The following is a 25647-nucleotide window of genomic DNA, read 5'->3' on the forward strand; positions in this document are numbered from 1 at the left end:
TCCTTTCGTAAAACACCCCCGAAAAAAAAAATCCTGGATACGGCCCTGGTTTGAGGTTTCATTTATTTCCGGATTGGGGCATAAAGTTGCGCTCGAATAGGTAGGGTCGAGGTTCTGGGGATCTTAGTGCCGTTGGAAAAGAAGAATTTCGTACGTTTACCTGCGCAGAGAGAGGGAGGGGTTTACTGCCCTAATAACTAAATTGTTCAGCAAGCTTTCCTTGAAAAATACGAAAATGGTGACGCAAAATACTACAATGTTTAAGGGTCTAACCCACTTGTAGATTTCAAACGCCTGTTACTTTATATTAGAGTTTTTTTTACTCTAATATAATTACTCATACTTACATGTGTCCTCTAGATGTATGGCGCTGTCCACACTTGTTACGGATTGTTTTTTTTTAAGCTTGTTGATACCAATAAACGTACCATTAAGCTTTCCCCCCAACTTTAATGGACATCTACAAAAAAAAGATCCCGTATGCAACACTTGTTTTTGTTTTGTTTTTTTAATGTTTAGTATAATCAAGATAAATAAGACACCTATTTTGGTTCAATTCCATTGAATCCAGGTTTGTTGATGCAATTAAAATCGCAAAACCAGGAATTTCAATGTAACCCAGATTTTATCCATTACCCCTTTACTTAGCTTCTTTAAACGTTGATGGTTGACAATCCTGCAGCAGTATTCTTGCCTTACGCAGTTGTTTTGGATCACCTATAATTTATTGTCTTCTTTCAGTGGCACAACCACATGTCCAGCCTCTTCTACCCCACCTTGCGGTATTTTATGTCGGAAGATGAAGGTATTTCCTTTATTTTTCAGGTTACATTTCAAGATATTGCCTCCTGTGAAGATTCCGGAACCACTTTCGCGTAATGCATTGAAGACCAGTTACTAGTTATACAATATAACCAGTATATGTACCAGTTACTGGTTATACAATTACTATCCGAATTTAAAACCATTTTAATACAGAAGCATTACTAAATAAATAAAAAAAAAAAAACGCCAATTTATTGTCGTGTGGTTTATCGCTTTTGCCGCGTAAAGGAAAGTCGAACTTTTTGCCGAGTAGAATATCCATAATAGTTAAACAGGCAGTTGTATACAATTTTTATTTTTAAAAGTTTTATCAAATATAAACACAAAAATTTATGATATCTTCATTCTGGCATATCACCACCAGGAACCAACTGTAAGAGAAATTGCATACATTACATACGTTACCAAAAATTATATACATTTGATACCTTTCTTATCAGAATAATATACATATACGTATATATATATATATATATATATATATATATATATATATATATATATATATATATATATATATATATATATATATATATCTATTAATATAAAAATAAGTTGTCTGTGTGTGTGTGTGTCGATTGACGTCATGTTTGTGTGTCGACTGACGTCATGTTTGTCGACTGACGTCATTTTAAGGATTGAGCTGTATGCGTCATGAAGTTGTTTGTCGACTGACGTCATGTTTGTCAACTGATGAAATTACATACCGGGACACAAATGACGACCGGGACACAGGGAATATAAATGACGACCGGGAACCTCAAAGAGAAATTAATGACTGGGACACCCGGACACAAATCACGACCAGGAAACAGGGAATATAAATGACGACCGGGACACAACTACAACGGGGACGCCGGGGGCACAGGCGGGATATATAAATGACGACCGAGACACAGGGATTGTTCGAACAGAAATTGCAGACCGGGACACAAATGACGACCGGGACACTCAAAGAGAAATTACAAACTGGGACACCGGGACACAAATGACGACCGGGACACAGAGAATATAAATGACGACACATCATTAGAATAATGAGGCATAGATCTGAATACGGATTGTTTTTCCCATGGACAATTATATGTTGCATGTTCAAGAGTCAGTAAACCTGACAATCTATTTATATGCATAGACAATGGGACAGCGAAGAATGTTGTATATTCGCGTGTTTTACGTAGTTAAAAACATATGTATATATATATATATATATATATATATATATATATATATATATATATATATATATATATATATATATATCTATCTCTATTTCACAGGTGGGACACAGGGACACAACTACAATGGCGCGTAACGACTTACGCGCGCGGGGGGGCTTGGGGGGGGGGCGCGAAGCGCCACCCCAACAGCTAGTATATATATATATATATATATATATATATATATATATATATATATATATATATATTTAGGGTTTTTTGTATCCCCCCCCCCGAAAAAAAATCTTTGTGTATAACAACCCCCCCCCCCCCGAAAAAAATCCTGGATACGGCCCTGGTTTGAGGTTTCATTTTTTTCTGGATTGGGGCATAAAGTTGCGCTCTATATATACATATATATATATATATATATATATATATACTATTAGATTCTTACTAATTTCAGCTATTATAGATGGCGTTCATTTAGACGTTGAACCGTGAAGAACTATAGCTAGCTAAGATACATTCAATTAAATCTCTGTTGACCTATGCTCCACCCAGAGTCTCAGTTTAGCTTTCAAGGTGTGAAGACCTCTTTTGTGATGGGATTTGCGAGAAAATGCGTATCTTGATTATTCAGCAGTGAATAGTGTTAAGAATCACATCACACTGTAGACAATTAAGTGCAGAACGGGACAGCTAAAGATCTGTCACATTATTCAGACTAATCTGTGTACAAATCAAAAAAATTAAAAATAAACAATCTTATGAATATTGGAGATCCGAGAAATGAACATGGTTACTGATAACCGGGTTTGACTCTCACTTTCGCCCAAGTGACAGTGGCAATGGCTTCGGGCATTGATGCGGCTAATCAAAATGATGACGAAATTCTTTGTCCCATCGGAAAACAAAAAAGTGTCTCTATGCTATTAGTTCTGCTGAAAGAAGTTTTCGGAAATGTAAAAAAAGTCCCTGGCGGGAAGGACAATGTCAAAGAAATATGCGACCGGATCCTCGTTCTACATCAGAATGTTATAGAAGAGAACTCAGAACTACTTCGTAAAGAGAATCGCCACCTGCAAACAATTGTGAAACTGCAAGAACGTATTGGAGACCTAAATAAAACACCCATTTCTATGCTTGGGGTTGCACAGCCGACTGTGACCTCATCCCGTTCGTTTGCATCTGCCGTACGTGGCCAAAACGTTTATTCGGTCATTCTTAAACCCGTAGAATATGACAAAAATAGTGATAAACGTCTGGGCCGAAATGATTTACAAAAGCTGACCAAAAGTTTTTACCAGGCTATCGACAAAGACAGTAAAAATTTTGCTGTGAAAAAGACAGTACCTGCGAAGAATGGAAAAATTATATTTGAACTGGGTTCCGAGTCCGATGCAGAAGAGGCAATTTCTGCATTTAACAAGAAAGTAGAGGTTACAAAATATAAAGCTGTGCAAGTGAAGAAAAAGATGCCGAGAATAATCGTATACGACGTCACGAAGTGTGAAGATGCCGATTCGTTCCGCACAGAGTTCTTGCGAAGCAACAATGATGTAAAAGACATGGTTGATCATGGTGAGCTACTGAAAGTTGTCACAGTGTTATGGAAAGATAGAAACCGTGCTAATGTCGTACTTGAAGTTAGCCCAAAACTCCGCAAGTCCATCCTGTTAAGTGGTCACGTGAAACTTGGCTTCTTGTTGAAGCGCTGTGAAGACTATGTGTTCCTAATAAAGTGTTCAAATTGCTGCCTTTATGGCCACCGAGCAACTGAGTGCAGAGGCACGCAGTGCTGCTCTTTTTGCATGGGTAACCATTCATTTGATTGCCCAAAATCATTTTCTGATCGCCCATCGTGCCGTGCTTGTCACCATAGCAAGACCATTGGAAACCCGCATGCGTCGTACGAAATTAAAAAGTGTCCAACGGCACAAAAGATTATAGCAAAACTGAAAGACAGGATTCTGTATGTCGAGGGTCAATAATGTTGCAATCAGGCAGTGTAAATGATGTGAATAAATCATTGTCTTTCATCCACATTAACTTGCAGCATTCTTTCCATGCAATGGTGCAGTTACAACAAACCCTTGCAGAAAGAAAGCCAGTTGTTGTTCTGCTGCAGGAACCCTATGTTAATAAGTTCGGAAAGCTTTCGTGTATTCCAAGAGAATACGGCTGTTTCTCAAAAATTGATTACGATAGAAGGTTTTTTAGTGCAGCTGTTTTAATTAAAAATGTTATCGTGCAGATATTAATTATGATGATTCGTCTAATGAATGTGTAACTGTGTCTATTTATTTGCCAAGTCATAAAGTTGTTGTTTTGTCAATATATTGTCCCCCGTCAATTCAGTCAGTATCTGATGTATTAGCTGTGACTGATGGGTTAAGCAATTATAGTAATCATGTTGTTGGTGGTGACTTTAATGCTAAAAGCCCGATTTGAATGACAAGTTGCAATAGTGATCGAAGAGGAAAAGAATTAGAAGATTATTTTGCTAATAAGAATTTAGTTGTTATAAATGACCCAGATGTGCCGACGTATTACGTCGGCTCTTCTAGCCCTGATGTCACAGCTGTAGGTTCTAATCTAGTTCAGTTTGCTAAGGAATGGACGGTTCTTTCGGATTCCCCGTCATTGTCAGATCATTTTTATATTTCTTTTGTAATAGTGTTAGATGTTGTGCAAGGTGTAGAAACTTTCCCTCAAAAGTATGATTATAGTAAAACAGATTGGGGAATATTTAGTTCAGTTTTACTTAGTAGAATAGATGATGTGTATTCGCTTCCTGTGTCGTCTGTACAAGAGATAGATGTGGCTGTTGAAAGTTTTAGAAAGCTGTTTTCTGATGCCACTGCTGATTCGACCCCAGTTTTTGGTAGTAAAAGATCAAAAAAGTATGCTAGGTGGTGGAATCCGGAATTGACAAGATTAAGGCACATTTGTAGAAGGAATTTGAGAATTTATAAAATTTTAGATGATTTAGAAAGTGAAGTAAATATGAAAAATTCCCTTAAAGATTATAAATATGAAATTGTAAGAGCTAAGAGAGAAGATTGGAAAAAGTTTTTGAAGAAAGAGCTAGCTTCGATCCATGGCAAACTATTCACAAGATATGTCGGTCAGATGGCGGATGTATCCAGTCTGTGCATGTGTTAAAAGATGATGGTAGCAGAACTTCATCGCTGAACGAAGCAGGTGATGAACTTTTGGACAAAGTGGTTCCAAAAAGATGATAGTGTTAATGATAATATGTTCCATTCTGATGTGAGACAACAAGTTCAAAATTTTGTTCAAAATGTTACTTCTGGAGTAGATGAGATTAATGCTGATACTTTAAAAGATGCTATTGATTCTTTGAAACCAATGAAAGCTCCAGGTCCAGATGGAATCTTAAATCTTGTTTTGAAAAAAAATATTAATGCGATAACACCGTCTTTTCTAAAAATCATAAATGCATGTTTAAATTTGTGTTATTAATAATGTGATAATTATTTTGAAAAAAGGAAAGAAAAATGAAGGGAGTCCCCGTTCTTATCGCCCTATCAGTTTACTTTCGAATTTAGGTAAAGTATTTGAAAAAGTAATAATGCATAAACTGAATAATTTAAGTTCTGAAAAGAATTGGATTTCTACTTTGCAGTTTGGATTTAGTAAGGGGAAAAGTACAGTTGATGCAGTAGATAATGTTGTCACTGCTGTTGAAAATAATAATTTAAAGAAGAAATTTACTTTATGTATTTTTTCGACATTAAAGGGGCTTTTGATAACGCTTGGCATCCAGGAATAATTAGAAAATTGATAGAAAAAGAATGTCCGGGAAGTTTAATAAAATTAGTTCATAATTATTTTAATGACCGTGTAGTTAAATACCAAAATGTAGTTTCAAGGGCTCTGGTAAAATCATGTCCTCAGGGCGGAATTTTATCTCCATTTTTATGGTTAATTAATATAAATGATTTTTTGAATGAGACAATTGACAAAAATTGTATTATACAAGCTTACGCAGATGATATTTGTATGATAATAAGTTCAGAAAGCACTGGTCAACTGGAAGAAATAGCTCAGAAAGTGTTTACAAATTTTGAGGAGTGGGCTGCTAAAAATAAACTTGAATTTGATAAAAACAAAACTGAAGCTGTTTTGTTTACAAATAAGCATAAAGTTCCAAAAATTACTCTGAAATTCGGTGGTGATATTATTGAAGTGAAGGAAAAAGTTAAATATTTGGGCGTTATTTTGGATAGAAAATTATTGTGGACAGACAATGTTGTTAGTAGAATTAATTCAGCTAAACAATATTCAACTCGTCTTTTATGCGCGGCAAAAACAACATGGGGCCTAAAACCTTTTGCATTGAGGAAATTGTACAAGTCGGTTGTAGAAAGTACAATTTTATATGCTGTTCCAGTTTGGATAGATGCTCTTAAGAAAAAACATATTCTGAGAAAAATAAAATCAGCTCAAAGAATTTCGATGTTGACAATCTCCAAATCGTTTCGAAGTGCACAGTCAGAAGTAATAACAGCCATTTCTGGTCTGTTACCTATTCATATTAGAGTTTGTGAACTGACTGCATTAAGGTATGCTCGCAAAGGCCGCCCTCAAAATTCGCCAATGTTTACTCCACCTTCTTTCCCTTTAGCTCAAAGATCATCTCTTCATAGTATTTTTACAGATGAAGTTCTTTCTGAATTGTTTGGACCAAGTATTTTTGATAATAACTTTATTTTAAACCGTCAGTTACTCAAATCTAAGTTATATGAAATGTGGTATAGGGATTTTCAAAATTCAATTAGCTATTGGCCAAGCTGTTTCTTTTCAAGTCCAAATGATTTAATTGCTGCTTCTTCTTTTGAGCCAAGATACCAGTTTACACAATTTATTACCGGCCTCCATAGAATTGGTAAAGTTCCTTCTAGCTTGTGCCATTGCTGCAAAATTCTTGAAACTTGCAGCCATCTTTTATTTGATTGTCCTTTATATTATATCCAGAGAATGTTTTTGTCTTTGTGCCTATCTGAACTCGGTCTTAGCTTTCCTTTTAGTTTGAATTTGGTAGTGAGTAATAAGGATGTTAGAAACCTTGTTATTGTTTTTTTTTAAAGAACTGGGAGATTCGAAATTTCGTAGTTGGTGATCATTGGTTGTGTAATAATTTTTCTTCATTTGTGACATTAATATTAGATTAGTGGTTTTTTTTTATGTCATATAGTTTTAGTTTAGCATATAGTGTGAAATACCTTGCTTGGTTTACTTACGAATAAATACTTACTTACTTACATATATACCAACAAAAGCCCAGCTTTTTGTCATGAGAAACTCTTCCTCAAATTACAAAAAAAAAAAATAAAGAAAAAAAAAACGGTTTGGCAAGAATATCGCAAGTCTCTCTCTTATTGATTTAAAGATGTATTAACCTCTATTTCTTTTGTAACTCATTGATCAGCATCATTAATGTTATTCTCTGGTGTTGTGATGTCAGAGAACGATTGCAAACATTAAAACATATGACTAAATACAAAAAGTGAAGAGTCTAGGGACTTACCACAAAAGAAAGGGACTCACCCAAACAGGTGACATAAATGGATTTGTTAAATGTATAAATTCTCACTTAAACTGCGATGAAAAATGTTTTGTCTTAGAAAATGTGATTATTTTTTAGAAGAAATTTTCAAGTCGTTGCAACAATGGCTCTTTTCTTCATATTTTTACAACATACACTAGAAAATACATTGAGCTAAGAACAATATTACCGAAAAGGAGTACATTTATGCTTAGGATTATCAATTTATTTTTCATTTAGAGAGCAATTATGATATCAACCATTATACAATTTAAAGAGTCTTCTACGTCCAATTTAATCTTTAATACAAAATACTATCACAGGCAACGCAATAGCGCTGCTTAAGTAACTATGTATAACTAAGTAACTTGACTACCTAAGTAACTAAGTGTACTTCGTATGGAAGGAATTGTCGTAGAAACTTTGGAAGGGCTCATTCGATTGAAGATTAAAGTTCTAGTACCCTTTTTAAAATTCGAAAGCAACTGAAGGGCAAGCAGCCCCTACCCCTTATTCCCCCAAAGACATCCGATAAATATTTTGAGATAACTAAGACATTTTGCTCAGCATAGTTGAAAGGTCTAATAACAATCCATCTGGGGATGACACCCCCCCCCCCTACACACACAACCCTTGGAGCAGAATGCAAATTCCTTATTTTTTACATATAGTGTTTGCGATTGGAAAAGGGGGGGCACATTTGACCCTTGGTATCCAAAAAGTCTAAGGTATTAAGGTGAAGCTTTCAGGGAATGTTGAAATAAATCAAAACACAAAATGTGCATGCAGGTTGTCAAAAGGGCGTATCAGCAATTTCTCAGGAACAACTTAGAGCATTTAGCTTAGAGCATTTTAGGGCGTGTTGAGGGGGTTTTAGACTCATAAAAAGGCACTTTTGTACATACTGCTACTACTACTACTACCACCCAGACTAAGGGCATTAAGGTGAAACTTTCAGGGAATGTTTAGGGAGCAGTCTAACTAAATCACAACACACAATGAGCACGCAGGTTGTCAAAGGGCATATCAGCAATATCCTAGGAACAGCTTAGGGCATTAATTTGAAACCTTCAGGGCATGCTAAGGGGTCGCTGAACTAACTAAAAGGCACTATATACGTAATGCTACTGCAATTACTACTGCTTCTATTACGACTACTATAACTACTCAGGCTAAGAGTTTTAAGGTGAAACTCTCAGGGAATGTTTCAAGACATGTTGAGCTAAATCAAAACATATTATGTGGGGACACGTTGTCAACAGGGCGTAGCATATCAGCAATTTCTGAGGAACAGATTAGGGCACTCGGTTGAAACTTTCAGGGAAAATTGAGGGCGGTGTTGAACTAACCAAAAGGCACTATGTGCATATTACTTCTACTATTACTACAACTCCTATTGGGGCTAAGGGTATTAAGGAGACACTTCCAGATAATGTTTAGGGAGATGTTGAACTAAATCAAAACACACTATGAGCATATAGGTTGTTAAGAGGGCTCATCAGAAATATCCTAGGACCAGCATAGTAAAAATTGAAACTTTTGGAGCATATTAAGTGGGATGTTGAACAAATCAAAAGGGACATTATGCGTATTCCTTCTACTACTAATACTACTACAACTGGTACAGATATTACTGCTACTACTACTACAACTGCTACAACTACTACTTCTGAAGCTATAGGTATTCTAACCTAAAGCCACTAGTATTCTGGTGATAGCAACGCCTGTGTAGTCACCGAGTGCCACCTTGGTATGTGGAACTATTCTGCCCCCAATATTTGTAAATACAATGGGCTGCCAGGGTCAGTCTTGTAGCCACTAATGTAAGTCCACTATCACAACGGTGCCACAACCAATTCTAACGCGCCACAGATTCTACGTGTCCTGTCCTTGCTGATTTCCAATAACCAGTAGGGATACGACAAGTGTGCTTTCCGTCGTCTGTATGTGCCATCAACTCTAACGCGCCACGGATTCTACGTGTTCTGTTGCTAATTTCAAATAACGAGTTCCAATAACCAGACACAACAAGTGTACTTTCTGTGGTATGTATAGGCCACACTAATTGGCCCAAGGCGCCACTGTAAGGGCCACAGTCATCAAGCTCAGAAATAGCCTGAAAAAACATGGGATAACCGTGTGAAGAACGTTGATGTTAAATGAAGATGAAAATAGAATATATGTCTGAGGGAATAAGGTTTGGAAGAGCGAATGGGGCTACTGATTAAAAGTTTAGAAGGGGTAAGTAGCAACTGGTGCTGGAAGAGAGTACCTCCATGAGACTTAAGATTGGAAAGGCAAGACCTTGGTAAAGAGATCACAACTAGCCCACTAGTTGAGTGTTGAGGGATCCGGCTATCATTCATGGCTCCCCGAAGGGATTCCTTCTCCTCAAAAGATACCAAATACAATAGAGATGATAGGACCAATCTCAAATTCCTTCCCAAGTCCTTCCAATCCAACCTGAAACTCAATACCTCCCACCTCTCCCAAAACCCGTTGTAATCCATTCGATTTTACCGTTTTGATAGTCTCTGATTGTCCCCAATGGGTTCAAAAACTTCTCCCTCCTCAGCTCTTTCGTCTCACCAAAATTTTGTAATTTTCCCACAATATTACTCTCCATTATTGCAGACTGAATTTGCACATCATTTTTCTTTTTTGCACTCTTTGTCTCTTTTTTACTTTTGTTCAATTTCTTTGTTGCGCAAAATAAATCATCTTCAATTTCTGATAAGATAAGAGATAATATAAGATTGGACCCTAGTATCCTTTTTCTTGGAGTGCATTTTTTTGTTATAATCTCGTTTTATATTTCTTTTTTCTCTCTTAGGTCTCTTTATTTTTACGGCAGAAATGAATAATTTGTCATCAAATTGGAACTGGATCCCCACAGTAGGTTTTTCATATTGGACTAAAATTTCTTGGACTTTATGAGGAAAAGCGTGAACGACAAATCTGCTTTCATTCTTCTCTGGCACATTGAGTGCCTAATCTTGGTGCCTCATTTTCAGTATAAGTTTTGAAGTTTGCTATTTTCTCAAATATTTTCCGAAAAATCAATTTTAGGCGTCTTATTGATAAATTGGCCTAACCGCTTCGTCGTCCCCGACTCTCTATCGAAATGATAACTTGTTTCCCTTTGTTATAGAAGTCATCTATGTGTTATCCCTTAGACGGGTTGGCCTCGCCGTTTCCCGTTTCATCGACTCTGCTACGGAATGGCAACCCCTCCCTTGCCGTTATAGAAGTGGCTTTTAGGGATAATAGATAATCTGTGTGTCTGAAGCCCTCTCCTACTACAATGTATACTGCTAGAGAAGGAACTAGGCCTGCTTTTACTATTTTTCTTATGATAATTCCACCATTCAATGAAATTTCTATTCTAACCAAAGCCGAAGGGCATGGATGGTTTATCTTCATAATAACTTACTGTTGGGACCCTAACAATATGTTTATCTGTGTTGTATTGATTAGGTGAATTTGCACAAACGTTTGTTTGCTATCTCAGCCAATTACCATTTGACTAATTTTCCATTCAGTTTTCCCTGTATTTTGTATGATTTTGCAAACTCTTCAGTTTTTCCTTACCCGAGACCTTTGTTCCAGCTATTGTTTTATGCATTTTTTTATCCTTTTTATTAGGACAATTTCAAGCAAAATAAACTATAGTACCACAATTGTAACAATCCAACTCCCCTTCCCTGTGCTGAAATGCACATTTTATGGTCTGAATAATTGTGTATATTTCTATTATTCTCTCTATATCGAGATTTATCTGTGTCTGCAACGCCGTTTCTTATTTCAGCCCACCTATCCGCCGACTCTGCCGTTCTTCGTTTGTCTTTGTGTTCTTTTCTCTTAAATATATTTTCAATTCTGTGTGGGTATTTTCTAAAAATTGTTCCTTCACTGTCTCGTCTGCTACCTCCTTAAGCTTTTCTTGTAATTTATCTGCATCGTTTATCATGGTATATTCTCCTAATTTTGGCCATTTTAGTTGTAAATCTGTCAATCTGTATTCGAATTCTTTCCAGGTTTCCGAATTTCTTTTTGTTTTATTTCTGATATTTTGGCGGGAGTATTCCAGGGATAACTTAAATCACCTATATATTTTAGAGATATACAAATATATGTCTTCGTTTACTCTTATCGGCTGGAGGTTTGTTGCACACTTTAGATCCAGTGTAGACCATTGTTGTACTGTTTGGGAATTTTTCCCTGCAATCATTTCCATTAATAATCTCTTGTCCACCTCTTCTTTTCATTTCCTGGCTTTTCTGTCCGTCTCCTCTTTTTGTTATCTGGCTTTCCTGTCTTTATCTCTTTCTTTTCTATCTCCCTCTTCTTTCTGGGCCCAGTAATTCATCATTTGCGCAAAATCTATATGATTATTTTGTGTGAGCCCTTGCTCGATACCAAGATCATAGTATTCCTGCTATTTAGTCTACTTCGATTTCTTCCTTCATTAATCTCTCTTATTTCATTATCTGATTCCGTTCGTTCCCTATTTCTTTGGCTAATATATGTTTTATCCCTAACCAGTGATTCCCCTGAATTTTGCCTGGCATCTGAGGAGTAAATTTGCCTTGGTTCTTGTGCATATTGATCTAATAAATCTTTTCCATTATATTCTTCATTAATTATAGCCTCCATACCCTCTTTGTACTCTCTCATACTGTCTAGTATGCTATTTCCTGATTGTATTCTTTTTACTCTCATTTCTGCTCGTCTATCTGGGTATCCCCTTTCTGAATATAACTCTTTTGCCTCTGTTGTCTATCCTGGTTTCCCCCATCTATTCATACTGGGGATTGCTCTGTTCTTGAGCTCGTTGGAGAGTAACCTCCAACATACAGATCAGTTATTTCGATCGGAATTTTGTTTTATGAAAAGATGACATCACTTCTATATTTTTCAAGGGTGTTCTAAAATTTTCTACCTTTATAGTTAAATTATCCCATATTGGTATTGAGGGGAACAAACTTCTAGTTGGCTCTACTGTTAGCCTGTAGTTCTCTGCATTTGGCCTACACAGTTCCTGTCTTCTCCTAAGAGAGCTCGAACGTGTAATTTTTATGAATATGTCAGCCATCAGCTTGTACTCTTTTTAATGGTTCCGAAGTTCCAATATATTCTATACAAAAGTTTCAAATCAAAGTTCTTAATATAGTTCTAATCATAAACATTTTTCTTCATTAGAAACAGGCTTGTCTAATTTTTAACTAGCAATAGTCTCTTTAATTCTGTATTTCTCAGTACAGTGTTTATAGCCTGCTATCGGCTAAATTATTTCATATCATTGGAAACATGGGTTCGATTCCCTACTGGTGTTATGGTAGTACCGCCTGTCTGCAGCTACCACCTGTATTCTAACCTAAAGTCACCAGTATTCTAATCTAAAGCCACCAGTATTCTGGTGTAACACCACCAGTGTAGTCACCTGATGCTGCCTGGGTTCATGGCACAGAGCCACCAGTGCCACTACTGATAGTGCTAGGGCATGGTTTTGTAGTCAAGAGGTCCCTGGCCTCTTGTGGACTATTTCGTCCCCAGTGTTAGTGAATCTAATGGGTTCCCAAGGTCAGTCCTGAAGCCACCAGTGTATGTCCTCTGGCACTAAAATGCCACAATCCACTCTAACACGCCATGGATTCTATGTGTTCTGCCCTAGCTGACTTCTGATAACCAGTAGGGATACAAGTCTACTTTCTGAGATATGTATGTGCTACAGTAATTGGCTCAAGACACCACAGTGAGGGCCAATGTCATTAAGCTCAAAATCGTCTGAAAAACTCTTCTTTCCTTCAGGAAAGATATCTCAAATAACACAGGATTCTCCTTTTACCCAAACCTGCTCAACCAAATAATCTATCTCAACTCTAGGACAGTAAAAAGAAGTCAGAAGTGGAAAGAATACAGCAATCTAATAGAATCGTTAGAACAATCTAAAGAATATAACAACTTTTTCATAGGTGACATCAATTTTCATAAATTTAGAGGACATAAATTGCCTAAACTGTAGTGTAACCAAAATAAGAGGAAATTCTTCCTATATCTATGCAGCACGAAAATGGTAAACAACTAGAAATATTCTAAGAAATACCTTACCAAGATAAGTAAGGTGGCAATCCTGGCATAATTTATTCACAATGATGTTGATCAAACATGGTCAAACAGAAATTATTTCAGCAATGGATTGCAGATTATCAAAGAAAAAGATCAATTGTAGGCGGAATTTTTTTCTGCAATGTTGCAAGTTCAGGTCACATGATAGCTTACCAACTTTTATGTCACTCTATACTATATCTTCTATTTTTCTGCATTTAAATTAATTAAATTTTCTGTATTGTTTCAACTTGTCAAATGATGCAAACAACCTTGGAATTCTGGCTAATAGATTTGAACAATAATTACATTTTTGTACTTTTTTATATAACAATAAATACTTGTCTCAAAAATAGGTACACATGTCCAAACATTTAGGGGAAGGGTTCCAGGTGGTATTTTACAATCAAGAAAGAGGGCCATTGACCTGATGCAAAATATGTGCTTCAATGCCCAAGGTCATGTGCCCCAGCCTTAGGGGAGTCTTCCTGTCCCTATGATAAGATATAATGGTAGCAATTTTTTACACTTACTTAAATGCAAGTATTACTTACATTTAACTCACTATATGCAAGTATTTCAGCAAATTAAGGAAAAATTTTAATTTTGCAAACTAGATTTTATATTGATTTCTGATATTATTCTTAGGAATGTTCAGTCTCAATAATTAGAAACAATTGTCATTTGAAACTGTTTTCTCTTCTTTTTTTACTCTAGGCAATTATTCCATTGGGCAAGTCCTAATGATGAATTGGAATTTGTACTGCTCATTAAATCTGGAATATCAAAATGTTATAAGTTTTTCATTACAAAGAATGTAATCAAATAACTAGGCGCTTACCATGGTAATATTATTTCCATTTAACAAGATCTGGTCCAATTTTGTAATCCTCCTGCCTTCTGCTGTTGTTTCATACTCTGTGACATTTTCCAAGACCATGTTCACAAAATCATCAAATCCTAGCAGTGTACCAACAATCTCTTTGTCACTCTTCATGATGATGTGTATTCTTGACCCTATGCATTTGTCTACCAGTTCTAGAAAGAAGGACTAGGCTACAATAAATTCTTAATTTGGCTGCTAAGGTCATAGAACAACATACTTGACAAAGCTAGTTATTCCTTTTTATTCTTTCTAAAAATTTGCAATACAAAAATCAAAAATGGTCATGTCACTAATCGAAAAGCCAAAAATAATATTTACATTTTTCTGATACTATAAGGTAGGGTACTGCTTTTCACTTGCCTTCCACAACACACAAAGCCTTAAGTTGCCAAATTGTTTGGATTAGGTAGGGGGAAACATATTTAACATAATTGCTAGTCTTTCTTACAAACTACCTTTATTTCATCAATAACCAACATAATGTTTGTTTCTTTTATACCATATTAATTTTAAAAAAAAATCTTTCCCCAAAAAAGAGTTGTTCAAATAAAGGCAGAAAGCCATATTAAAATCTGAAACAAACAGAAATGTTCAGATAATAGTTTAAATTAAATTGATAAAAACTACTATAAATGAATAAAAGAAAACCCAAACAAACAGAAATGAAAATGAGCAATCCCCAGGGAAAACTATTTGGTAATTATTGCATTATTTTGGCTAAAATTAATGCTATAAATATGACTCCTGAATATATTTTAATGTATTTGAATACCTAGCCCATAGATCCAAGAGTTTATAATTCACTCTGGCTCAAAGCTCAGCCTTGACCTTCTAGCTTTGGCCCTCCAAAATTCCATAAAAAAGCTTGATAGCTCTTGCAAAAAGTAAAAACTGGAAATTTTCGATTTGATATTTGAGAGCCTGAGATCAAGAGCTCAAAAACAAAAGCTCTAGGAAAAGAGTCCTATTACAGTGCACTGCTAAAAAATACAGTGAAACAGCAAGAGGGCTAGTTAATTGTTACTGAGATCCTGTAGCCTGTAACAGAAGAAAAAATCACTAAAACCTCTACATTTAGCATCCACAGTTTAGGAACAGCAGGGGAAGGCACTAAGACAACCAAATTTAATACCCTCAGCCCCAAGGAGACAAGCTTCAATAAAATTGTGTTGTAGAAGCCTTGAACCATATAGCATTGAGAAATGGTAGAAACTTTAAATGACCATAAAGACTTAACTTAAACTTACAGGATCCTCAGTTAATGTCTGAGTTTCTTTCTACAAAGAAAGGGGGTGTAATATCCCACCTTGCTATATACGTACATACGTATGTGTATATTTATTTCCCATCAAAAGAAACAGATGGAGTATAAGATAAAAAGCAAAAAACACACTACAAAAGAATACACAAACACAAGAAAAATAAAGAACAAATGGATATCTAACTACAAAAAACAAAACCTATTGCCTCAAAATAATTGCCAAGTAACAATATTAGAGTTATATCTGGTGATCTGGGCTATGATCGCTTCATTAGGGTTGATAATCCCATACCGACTTGTAACAATATGGTTACTTGTCCACGGTGGAAGCCGTAAGAGGTACTTTGCATATTTATAATATGTAGGCTGCAATCCTTTCTTATCTTCCTTTTGGAATATCCTCCAAAATGGACTTAAATACAAATAATGGGGTAGTACCATTGGTTAATCTAATAGTTTACTTTAATAACTTGTGTTTTTTATCTAGCAAAAATTTTAGATAATTTCCCCTTTCTGAAGACTATTATCAAATTAACTGCTTTTAATTTGCTCTAAGTCTTGTTCTAAGTCAGTGGCTTTTTCAACTCACCTGAAAAAGCCACTGACACTATATGCTGAGAATTACAAGCTCTTAGGACAGGCCCAAATCAGCCCCAATCACTCAATAATGCAAGAAGATTTAGATCAACTATCTAGATGTTCATCTGAGTGGGGTTTGCAGTTCAAAATGCTAAGTCCTGCATTTTTGACACAACAACCCTAGACAGCCTTAGCATATTAGCTCCCAAGTTGCAGTGTAAACTTTCTAAGGCGAAGTTCTCAACATGCTGTTTTCATCACGAATGCCTGACGTACCCAAGGCAGGCCTTCTGGCAGTCTTGCCTGTATAATTAAGCGATCTTTGCTTAGCTATTTGTCTCCTAGCTGCTACCAATCCTCTGAACACTATCTTGCAATCTGGCTTGCAGACGTGATCATAATCAACACCTATTTGCCCCATGATAGAAGATCTGTTACTTCCTTCTCCAGCTATGCAAATGACTGCAATAAATTAAAGACTCTCATATCTGGTATTGAGCATCTGGGATACAAGTGGGTACTTATAGGCAACTTAAACTGTGACATCACCGTTTCCTCAACACGAAAGGAAGCGCTTTTTCAGTGTCTACCCTCAGTATTTAAGGTCCTAACAAAAGACCATAGTTTACATATATCCACTGTAGTTGTTCTGTCTCAAATTTAGACCACTGTATCTGCCATCATTCATTACAAACTTCAGCAGTACATGTTGATGAAGATGAGAGAGATTATGATCATTTACCTCTGTATTTTGATATTATGGTTACTTCTGACATATACTCGAACCAACCCTCAATGTTGCATAAGTGGTTTGAAAAACGTGATTGGTCTAGTGCGAACATGCCTCTTTACCTTGCTACCCTTGGAACTCTACTGTCCACCGTACGTGTCCCTTTCCATCTTCTTTGCACAAATGCGTACCCTATTATTGACAATGCTCGTGCTGATTTGAATTGCTATTATCGTGACATTATCTTATGTATAAAGCAAGCTGAAGATGTGGCCATCCTGCTGATCTGTGTCAGGCGGAATACCAAAAACCAATTTGGAAGTGTGATCCTTTGCTGAAAAAAGTCAAGAATAAGGCCAAATTCTGGTTAAGAATCTTGTCTGCCTGTGGTCGACCTTCTTGGGGTACTGTGTTTGATCTAAAACAAAAGACGAAACTCGAATATAAACGCCATCTTTGTGCCGTTTGTTACTCCAGTGAAACTTTTCCGAAAAGTAATAGTGAGTGGCAAAAAGTGATAAATTCTGCTAAGTTTCCGGATGCAAGTTCTAGTGATATTATATCTCGTCCATCTTGGATTGAACATTATTCAAAAATATTTTCAAAAGTTAATTATGCAGTGCATAAGCATTTCTTGTGTTTGCTTGAAAAAATTTGCCATCATGTTTATGTCAGAGACATGTGATTCCAGTTGAAAAGTGGGCTATTATTAAAGGTATTAAGGGTTTAAAATCAAAATCTTTGGATATTGATGGGATTAGTGTTTTGAATCTTGTTCCAAATTCTTTTGAACTGGTATCTCATCTCCAGCTGTTTTTTCAAATGTGTTTGAGTAGTTTGTGTGTGCCTGATTCGTTCCTATGCGGTAGTGTTATGTCACTTCTAAAAAAAAGGAAAAGATCTGGTTTCTTGTAGTTCTTATAGGCTGATAACGGTAGCACTCTTAGCAAGCTTTTTGAACACCTCCTACTACCCTATATCACTAAGCTTGCTCTAAATGATGATAATCAATTTCGTTTTAGATATGGGCTAGGCTGTCAGCATGCTCACCGTGCTTTGACTTCTTTATTAAAAGATGCCCATCGCACTTGTTGTGTACTTCATTTTGCAACCCTAGACTTGTCTAAAGCATTTGACAGTATTTGTGATACTCAAGCATGGACAGCATTATGCCAAAGAGGAGTAAATCCATTGGTAATTCACGTGCTTTGTTTTTGGTACTCCCATTCTTACCTTCGCCTTAAGTCATTAGATAATTCTTATTTTGGTCATATCCCTGTTCGTTGCAATGTAAGACAAGGGGGAGTTCTTTCGTCGTATATTTGTAATGCTTGTATTGAAAATGTATTATCAAAAATATTGACTATGTGCCTACTAGGACCATCTGATATCTCATATCTGGCTTATGCAGATGACATTCTTCTGATTAGTCAAACTGAGTCTGGTCTTGCCTGATCAGTAAAGTCAGTTACTTCTGCTTTCTGCAATATCGCCTGTACCTAAATATTGACAAGTACAAGTTTCTTGTTTTCAACGGTAATAATTGTTCAGAATCACTATACTGCAATGGTTTTAGTATTCCTCGTGTTAAATTGTTTTGTTGGCTTGGTATAACAGTATGCAATTCTATGAATGATCTCCAGACTTGTGCTGTCAAAGATATTAGTGATAAACTGAGGCTTGGTTACTCTAAGATTGTAGCAAATTGTGGACACTATAGGAGAAGAGCGCTAACTCGGCTTTACTCAAATTTTTGTGATCATTCTGTGCTCTTCTGTTCTGGTATTAGGCCACTTCTGTTGACTGGTGATCTAAAACGTATTCGCATAAATTATTACCAGTACTGCAAATTTCTTTTATATCTACCTTGTTCTTACCTGGAATACAAAACTGGTTAAAAAGTATTGTGCAACAGATATTAGTGGTGCTTTCAAAAAATTATCAGCAAAGCTAGCTATTGAAGCGTTTTATAGGCTAGGATGTTTTCATTGCCTTATCCATCTTTTTTCTGTATGTGATTAAATTTGTTTCTTTTGTATTACTTTTGCTGTTTTTCTTTTGTATTTTACTCCACTTAACCTCTGTTTTGTGAAGTGGGTGATAAATAAATTATTATTATTATTAGAGATGACCTACTTGAAGCTGTAAGTGAGGAGAAGGACATAGGGGTTATTATCAATGACAAACTCAAACTCCAGAGCCACACACAAGCTCAATTTACTAAAGCAAACTGAGCCTTAGGGGTCATAAAGTGAATGTTTACCACCAGGACGCAGTGTGTGGTCAAGAAGCTGTACAAAGCTATTGTATATCCAGACCTGGGATTTGGAATGACCTAGTGTCTTGCCATTACAAAATGACCATTGAAGCACTCAAGAGTGTCCAAAGGTGAGCAACAAAGCTTATACCAGCTTTGTGAGACAAGCCATATGAGGAACACCTTGTGTCCCTCAAACTCCCAACCCTAGTCTATCAAATGAAGAAAGAAGATGCATTGCTACTTGCAAATTGCTAGAAAACAATCTTTTAAGTCGATTTTTCTCCTCATCCCTTCCAAGTACAACAAGAGATCACACAAAGAAGCTGCAAGATGCCTATTGACATCAAAATTAGCACTGGCAATTCTTCTCTGTATGTACTGTCCCTCACTGGAACAGCCTCTCTGAAGCCACCATCTGGTCCTAAACCATAGATGCGTTCAAGAAAGGAGTTGACCAGTACTGGGGCAATGCAGAGTGTAGGCTAACCTGGGATGCCAAACCATGGTCATGTCACACCACCAGCAAAATGTTCTACAGGAGGCACATTACCACCTTATCTTGCTGGACATTGTAATCTTAAGGTAATAATAGAACAATAATTGTTCATTTTATGACTAAAAAGTGCAGGGTATCAGTCATAGTAGTATATGCCCCTATAGAACCAACCAACAGAGATAGTAGTGACTCAGATGAATTTTGCTTACAGTTACAGGAACAAATAGAAAAGGTCCAAGGTAGAAGCATAGTGTTTTTATTAGGAGATTTTAACACCCAAAGTGGTAAAAACAGGGATAGGTGGTATCTTAGCCTAGGTAAATTTGGTGTAGGAAAGGAAAACAGTAATGGCTACAGACTGCTGTGATTTTGTAGGTATAAGAATCTAGTGTTTAAACTAAATATCAAATATCAATACAGTATTTGGTCATAAAGTGGCCCAAAAATTAACATGGTATTCACATGATAGTTGGGCAGCTAACCTTATTGAGTATGTTAATGTAAATCAAAGACTGGCAGGATTGATACAAGATAATAGGGTATATAGGAGTACTGTCATTGATGTGAAAAGTAAAGATCATAATTTAATAGTGTCTACAGTAAACTTAAAGCTGGAATTTTGGAAAGGTAACTATCTTCAGGGAGGTTATGATGTTGTTAACATTTGGATGAGACTTTGTGAGAAGTATTCCAGGAACAGTTGAATAGTAAACTGGTGAGTTTAAAATTCGACAATAAGGAAGACAGAATGAATAGTTAAAATAATTTGTGAAGTTGCTGATGTTGTCCTTCTTACTGAGTAATTTCATTTTTATTGAGTAAAAAATACTTATTATTATGGACTGTTTTATGTGTTTCTAACCTAAATACCAATCTTTTGGGAGAGTCACAACTTTGCTTGGTAGCATACTAGCTTAGCTACTTTTGGTATCTTGGAAAGGGGTCAGGTTAGGCAAATGAAACTTTCAGTAATGAATCCAGGGGAAAAACATACTCTAGGAAGGTATTGCCATGCTTTATGTTAACCCTCTTCTGATTCCTAAGTTGTGGAAATTTACCTACTTTACAATCTATTGAAATTTTGACAAAAAAAATTGTCAGGTTCATATAGGTTTTGTGGTCAGGTTAGGTTTGGAAAATTAAATTTTCAGATTTGGATCTATAGACTAAAGTAGCCTAGTCCATGTCCCAGGAAGGTATTTTAAAGAACCTACCTCCAAACCTTCTTTCTCTAGAGGGTAGTGACCTTCATGACCTTTAAAATTCTTGTATTTTGGAAGTGAAACCTTGAAAAACAGATCTCCTACTTATATAAGTGCAAGAAAACTCTTTTCAGCTTCACAACTTTGCTCAATCCTGATTTATGAGATTTCAAAGATCTACAAATACATTTCCTAAATCTAGAAAAAAAACCATTGATATGGCTTAAAATTTAACTCAATTAACAGGAATTGGATTTTCAGAACTATAACCAGAGAAATAGAAACTGATAACTGAAAATTAAGGTAAAATGTTGTTTTGTCAAAATTTCAATAGGTATAGCCTATACCTGTCAAGTAGGCAAATTTCTAAGACTAAGAAACCAGAAGAGGGTTAACATGGAAGCTCAGCAATACCTTCCTAGCCTATGTCTTTGGCGTTGGATTCATTACTGAAAGTTTCATTTTCCTAACCTAACCTTTTTCTGAGATAGCAAAAAGTAGCCAAACTAGAATTCTACATGGTAAAATTCTAGTTAATTGACTTCTTGCTATCTTGTAAAGGGTTTAGGCTAGGAAAATGAAACTTTCAGGGATAGGTCTACAGGCTAAAGTATGTCCTGGGAAGGTATCAATTTTGTTGTAGGCTACTTCAAATAAGCAGAAGATCTATTTTGCAAGTTTTCACTTTTATAAAACACATATTTTTAAAGGTCATCAAAGGTCAGGGCCTGTAGAGAGAGAAGGAGTGGAGGTAGTTGCTTCAAAATACCTTCCCAGGACATATTTTAGTCTGTAGATTTATCCTTGAAAGTTTCATTTTCCTAACCTAAACCCTTTCTGAGATAGCAAGAAGTCAATTAACTAGAATTTTATCTTTTAAACTTTATTTAAGCAGAAAATCTGTTTTGCAAGGTTTCCCTTTCATTTTCCTGACCTTGCCCCTTTCAAAGATAGCAAAAAGTAGTTGAACTAGGATTTGGCCAAAACATGGGACATAAAACAATTAGAGCAATATATTTTCATATTTAGGGTAGTAAAGTGGAATTAGGCTACTTTCAGATATTCCTAGCTAGGCTATTATTTATAGTAAAAACTGTTTTCTTAACATGTTTCCTTCTCAAAAGCCTCAGTTCTAGGCCTATGCCTTCCTTAGTTTTGGTTTGAGCACAGAATCCTCTTACTAGGCTATAACCTAGTTAGAACACAATTGCCTTGTAGCCTAGTGATTTTCAGCAAAATTAGATTTTCTTGTTTAGCACATATTTTCCCAAAATCTTTATGAGACTCAAAGTACTTGGAATAGGGTTAAGTTATGCAATCCCTTCATTGAAATAAAAAAGATTTACAGGCAAACACACACCTAGAGGAAGCAGAGCTGCTACTCCCTGAGGAACCGCCATTTCTATGGAAATTCTTCCACAAATGTTGACAGACCTTAAATTGTGTTGTCTTTTATTCTTTCTATCCAATGAAATTGTCGAAATTAAATAGTTCGTGCTAACGAACTGTAGTAAGGAGCGACCCGGCTCAATAGTAACCGAAAATCTAAAAAATATAAATTTGATACCAATAGTTACATAAAAAGAATTGAATTTTAATGTTGATTTTAAATATATAAGTTTGATCAAGTTTAGTCTTACCCATCAAAAGTTACGAGCCTGAGAAAATTCACCTTATTTTAGAAAATAGGATGAAACATACCCTAAAAGTCATATAATCTTAACAAAAGTCACACCATCGCATTTGGCGTATCAGTTAACCCCACTATAGGAGTTTAAAGCTTCTATCTACAAAAATATGGATATTCGTATTTTTTGCCGGAAGACCGATCACGGATGCGTGTTTTTTTTTTCCAGGGTTGATCGTACCGATCAGTGGTCCTAGAATGTTGCAAGAGGGCTAATTCTAACGGGAAATAGAAGTTCAAGTGCCCTTTTAAGTGACCAAAAAATTGGAGGGCACTTCGGCCCCCTCCCACGCTCATTTTTTCCCCAAAGTCATCGGATCAAAATTCTGAGATAGGCATTTTATTCACCATAGTTCAAAAACCTATTCACTATATCTTTGAGGACGACTTCCTCCCCCACAGTTCCCGTGGGAGGAGCTGCAAGTTACAAACTTTGACTAGTGTTTACATATAGTAATGGTTATTTGGAAGTGTACAGACGTCTTCAGGAAGATTCTTTGTTTGTTTGGGGGTGGGAGAAGTTGAGGGGGGCTTGTGTGGGAGAATTTTTCTCTGGAGAAATTTGTCTAGGGGAAAGAGAATTTCAATGAAGGGGGCGCAGGTTTTTTTTTAGCATTATTAAAAAAACAATGGAAAAATAAATATGAGAAGTTTTTTCAACTGAAAGTAAGGAGCAGAATTAAAACTTAAAACGAACAGAAACTGTTACGCATATGAAGGGTTCACCTACCCGTAATACCTCGCTCTTTACGCTAAAGCATTTTTAGTGATTTCAACTATTTATACTACGGCCTTTGTGATTCAGGGGTCTTTCTTAACGAATTGGGACAGAATTTAATCTTTAGTGTAAAGAGCAAGGTATTGACGAGGGGGTGAACCCCCTCACATAGGTAATAAAAATATACGAATATAGAAGTTCGTTACTTAAGTTAATTCGTAAGTTACATATGAAACGTTCGTAAGAAATGAAAAGTTCTAGTTGCCTTTTTGAGTAATAGAAAATTGGAGGACAACTAGGCCTCCTCTCCCGCTCCTTTTTTACTCAAAATCTTTCGATTAAAACTATGAGAAAGCCATTTAGCCAAAAAAAGTAAATATACAATTTTTTTTTAACTGCTTATGTGCGAAGAGCCATAATGAAAACTTGCATTAATTCAAAAACGTTCAGAAATTAAATAAAAAAAACAAGATTTTTTAACTGAAAATAAGGAGCGACATTAAAACTTAAAACGAACAGAAATTACCCCGTATATGAACGGGGCTTTTCCTCCTCAACTCCCCGCTCTTTACGCTAAAGTTTTTTACTTTAAAAAAAAAAATAGAGTTAAGAAAAAGAGTCAAACTTAAGCGTAAAGAGCGAGGCGTTAAGGAGGAAAAGCCCCTTTCATATACGGAGTAATTTCTGTTCGTTTTAAGTTTTAATGTCGCTCCTTACATTCAGGTAAAGACTCTTGTTTTTTTTTTCATTTAATAACGACAAGCAAGAGAAAACTGCTAAAAATCGAGTCAAATTTCGATTCGTTGCGATTATAAGATGAAGGCAGGGGCAGAGCTAAAGAAGGGACTCCCCCTCTTCGAAGTTCCAAGGCTTCGTCACGTCGTGTCAATGTATTGGAGCTTTGGGCGTCTTTTGTGTATTAATTTTGGCTTATGTGTCCGCATTTGTCGGAAGACTGGACCATTTCGTCTGCTTATTTCTTATACACCAACCCCCAAACTCGAAACAATAGCTTTGCCTCTGTCAGTAGATAGCAGTAGATATGTGGCATAACAATCATATTTATCTATAATAGTGGTGAGACAAATTAGGCCATGGCGTTTTGGCATTTCTTCCATCGCCAACTTTATAGTAAGAAGTTAGGCAGGTTGTTTGTTTGAAATTGAATCACACAAGAATTTTCAGCAGATACGATTTAAAAACCAAAGTGAGATATGAGAGTCTTTAATACTCTATCCCCACACCCAGTCCATATTTCTTAGCACAATGTTGTGTTGTGTTTCGTTTACGCCAGAATCGTATAAGGATTGACCAAGATCCCTCCAATTGAAATCTCCTTCCGACCTCAATCTATTTGAAAGAACATTGGACAGATTGTGCCTTTTTTGTTTCAAAAGTGGCTATTATTTTCATTATCTAGGTTTTCAGCCGCTAAGTAGGATCATGGTCACTGAGCCAATTAACTACCAGTTTCTATTACAAGTGATTCCTAAAAGAAATCTATATGACAGTATCTTAACATAATCTTGCAGAAAAAAGTTTTGTATGGTGTATTTAGTAACGAAATCCTTTTCTTCTTATTAAATATCTTGCCGAAAGGTTGAAATATTACGCTTTATTTGAAGTCATTAGTGTGACTGAAGACACAAAAGGATCCTTTGCCTCTTAGACACCATTTACCATCCTTGTGTTTTTACTCCCCTAACCCCTAATCAAGGGGGTATGAGGTTTGAACCCCCCTCCACGAGATATCTTTGTCCGACTCTTAAAAACGTAATAGAATTTAATATAAACACATTTTTGATGCGTTTTAAAGCTGTTTTGTAACCCCTCCCCCCGAAAAAATTTCGAAGAAATCTTTATGACAGTATCTTAACATAATCTTGCGGAAAAAAAAGTTTTGTATGGTCTATTTAGCAACGAAAAGCGTCTCTTATTACTAAATATCTTGCCAAAAGGTTGAAATGTTGCGCCTTATTTGAAGTGATTAGTGTGACAAAAGATACAAAATGAGCCTTTGCCTCTTGGACACCATTTTTCATCATTGAGTTGTTAAACCCCTAAACCCTAATGCAGGGGGTGTGAGGTTTGAACCCCCTTCCCTCGTAAGTCTTTTTCCGGCTTGTAAAAACGTAACAAAATTAAATAAACACATTTTTG

General features: G+C 36.1%; 1 protein-coding gene across 1 annotated transcript; it reads right to left on the minus strand.

The window, feature by feature from the left end:
• Positions 1–1101: 1101 nt before the first annotated feature.
• LOC136032500 (U6 snRNA-associated Sm-like protein LSm5) lies at positions 1102–22539 on the minus strand. Its single transcript, XM_065712808.1, has 3 exons — positions 22443–22539; positions 14510–14706; positions 1102–1196 (listed from the first exon to the last, which is right to left on the minus strand). Exons 1-3 carry the CDS (start codon positions 22480–22482, stop codon positions 1167–1169), a joined length of 267 nt encoding a protein of 88 aa, XP_065568880.1. The 5' UTR covers positions 22483–22539; the 3' UTR covers positions 1102–1166.
• Positions 22540–25647: the final 3108 nt, after the last annotated feature.

Source organism: Artemia franciscana, chromosome 10 (assembly GCF_032884065.1).
Source record: "Artemia franciscana chromosome 10, ASM3288406v1, whole genome shotgun sequence".
In the NCBI taxonomy this organism is placed as follows: Eukaryota; Metazoa; Arthropoda; class Branchiopoda; order Anostraca; family Artemiidae; genus Artemia; species Artemia franciscana.

Excerpts from the sequence above, each read along its gene's own strand:
- LOC136032500 (XM_065712808.1), bottom strand. The coding sequence starts at position 22,482 with ATGGCGGTTCCTCAGGGAGTAGCAGCTCTGCTTCCTCTAG. Across the intron at positions 14,707-22,442 it reads AGCAGCTCTGCTTCCTCTAG|AACTGGTAGACAAATGCATA; the intron begins GTGTGTGTTTGC and ends CCTTCTTTCTAG. Across the intron at positions 1,197-14,509 it reads ATGGAAATAATATTACCATG|TTGGTTCCTGGTGGTGATAT; the intron begins GTAAGCGCCTAG and ends TTTCTCTTACAG.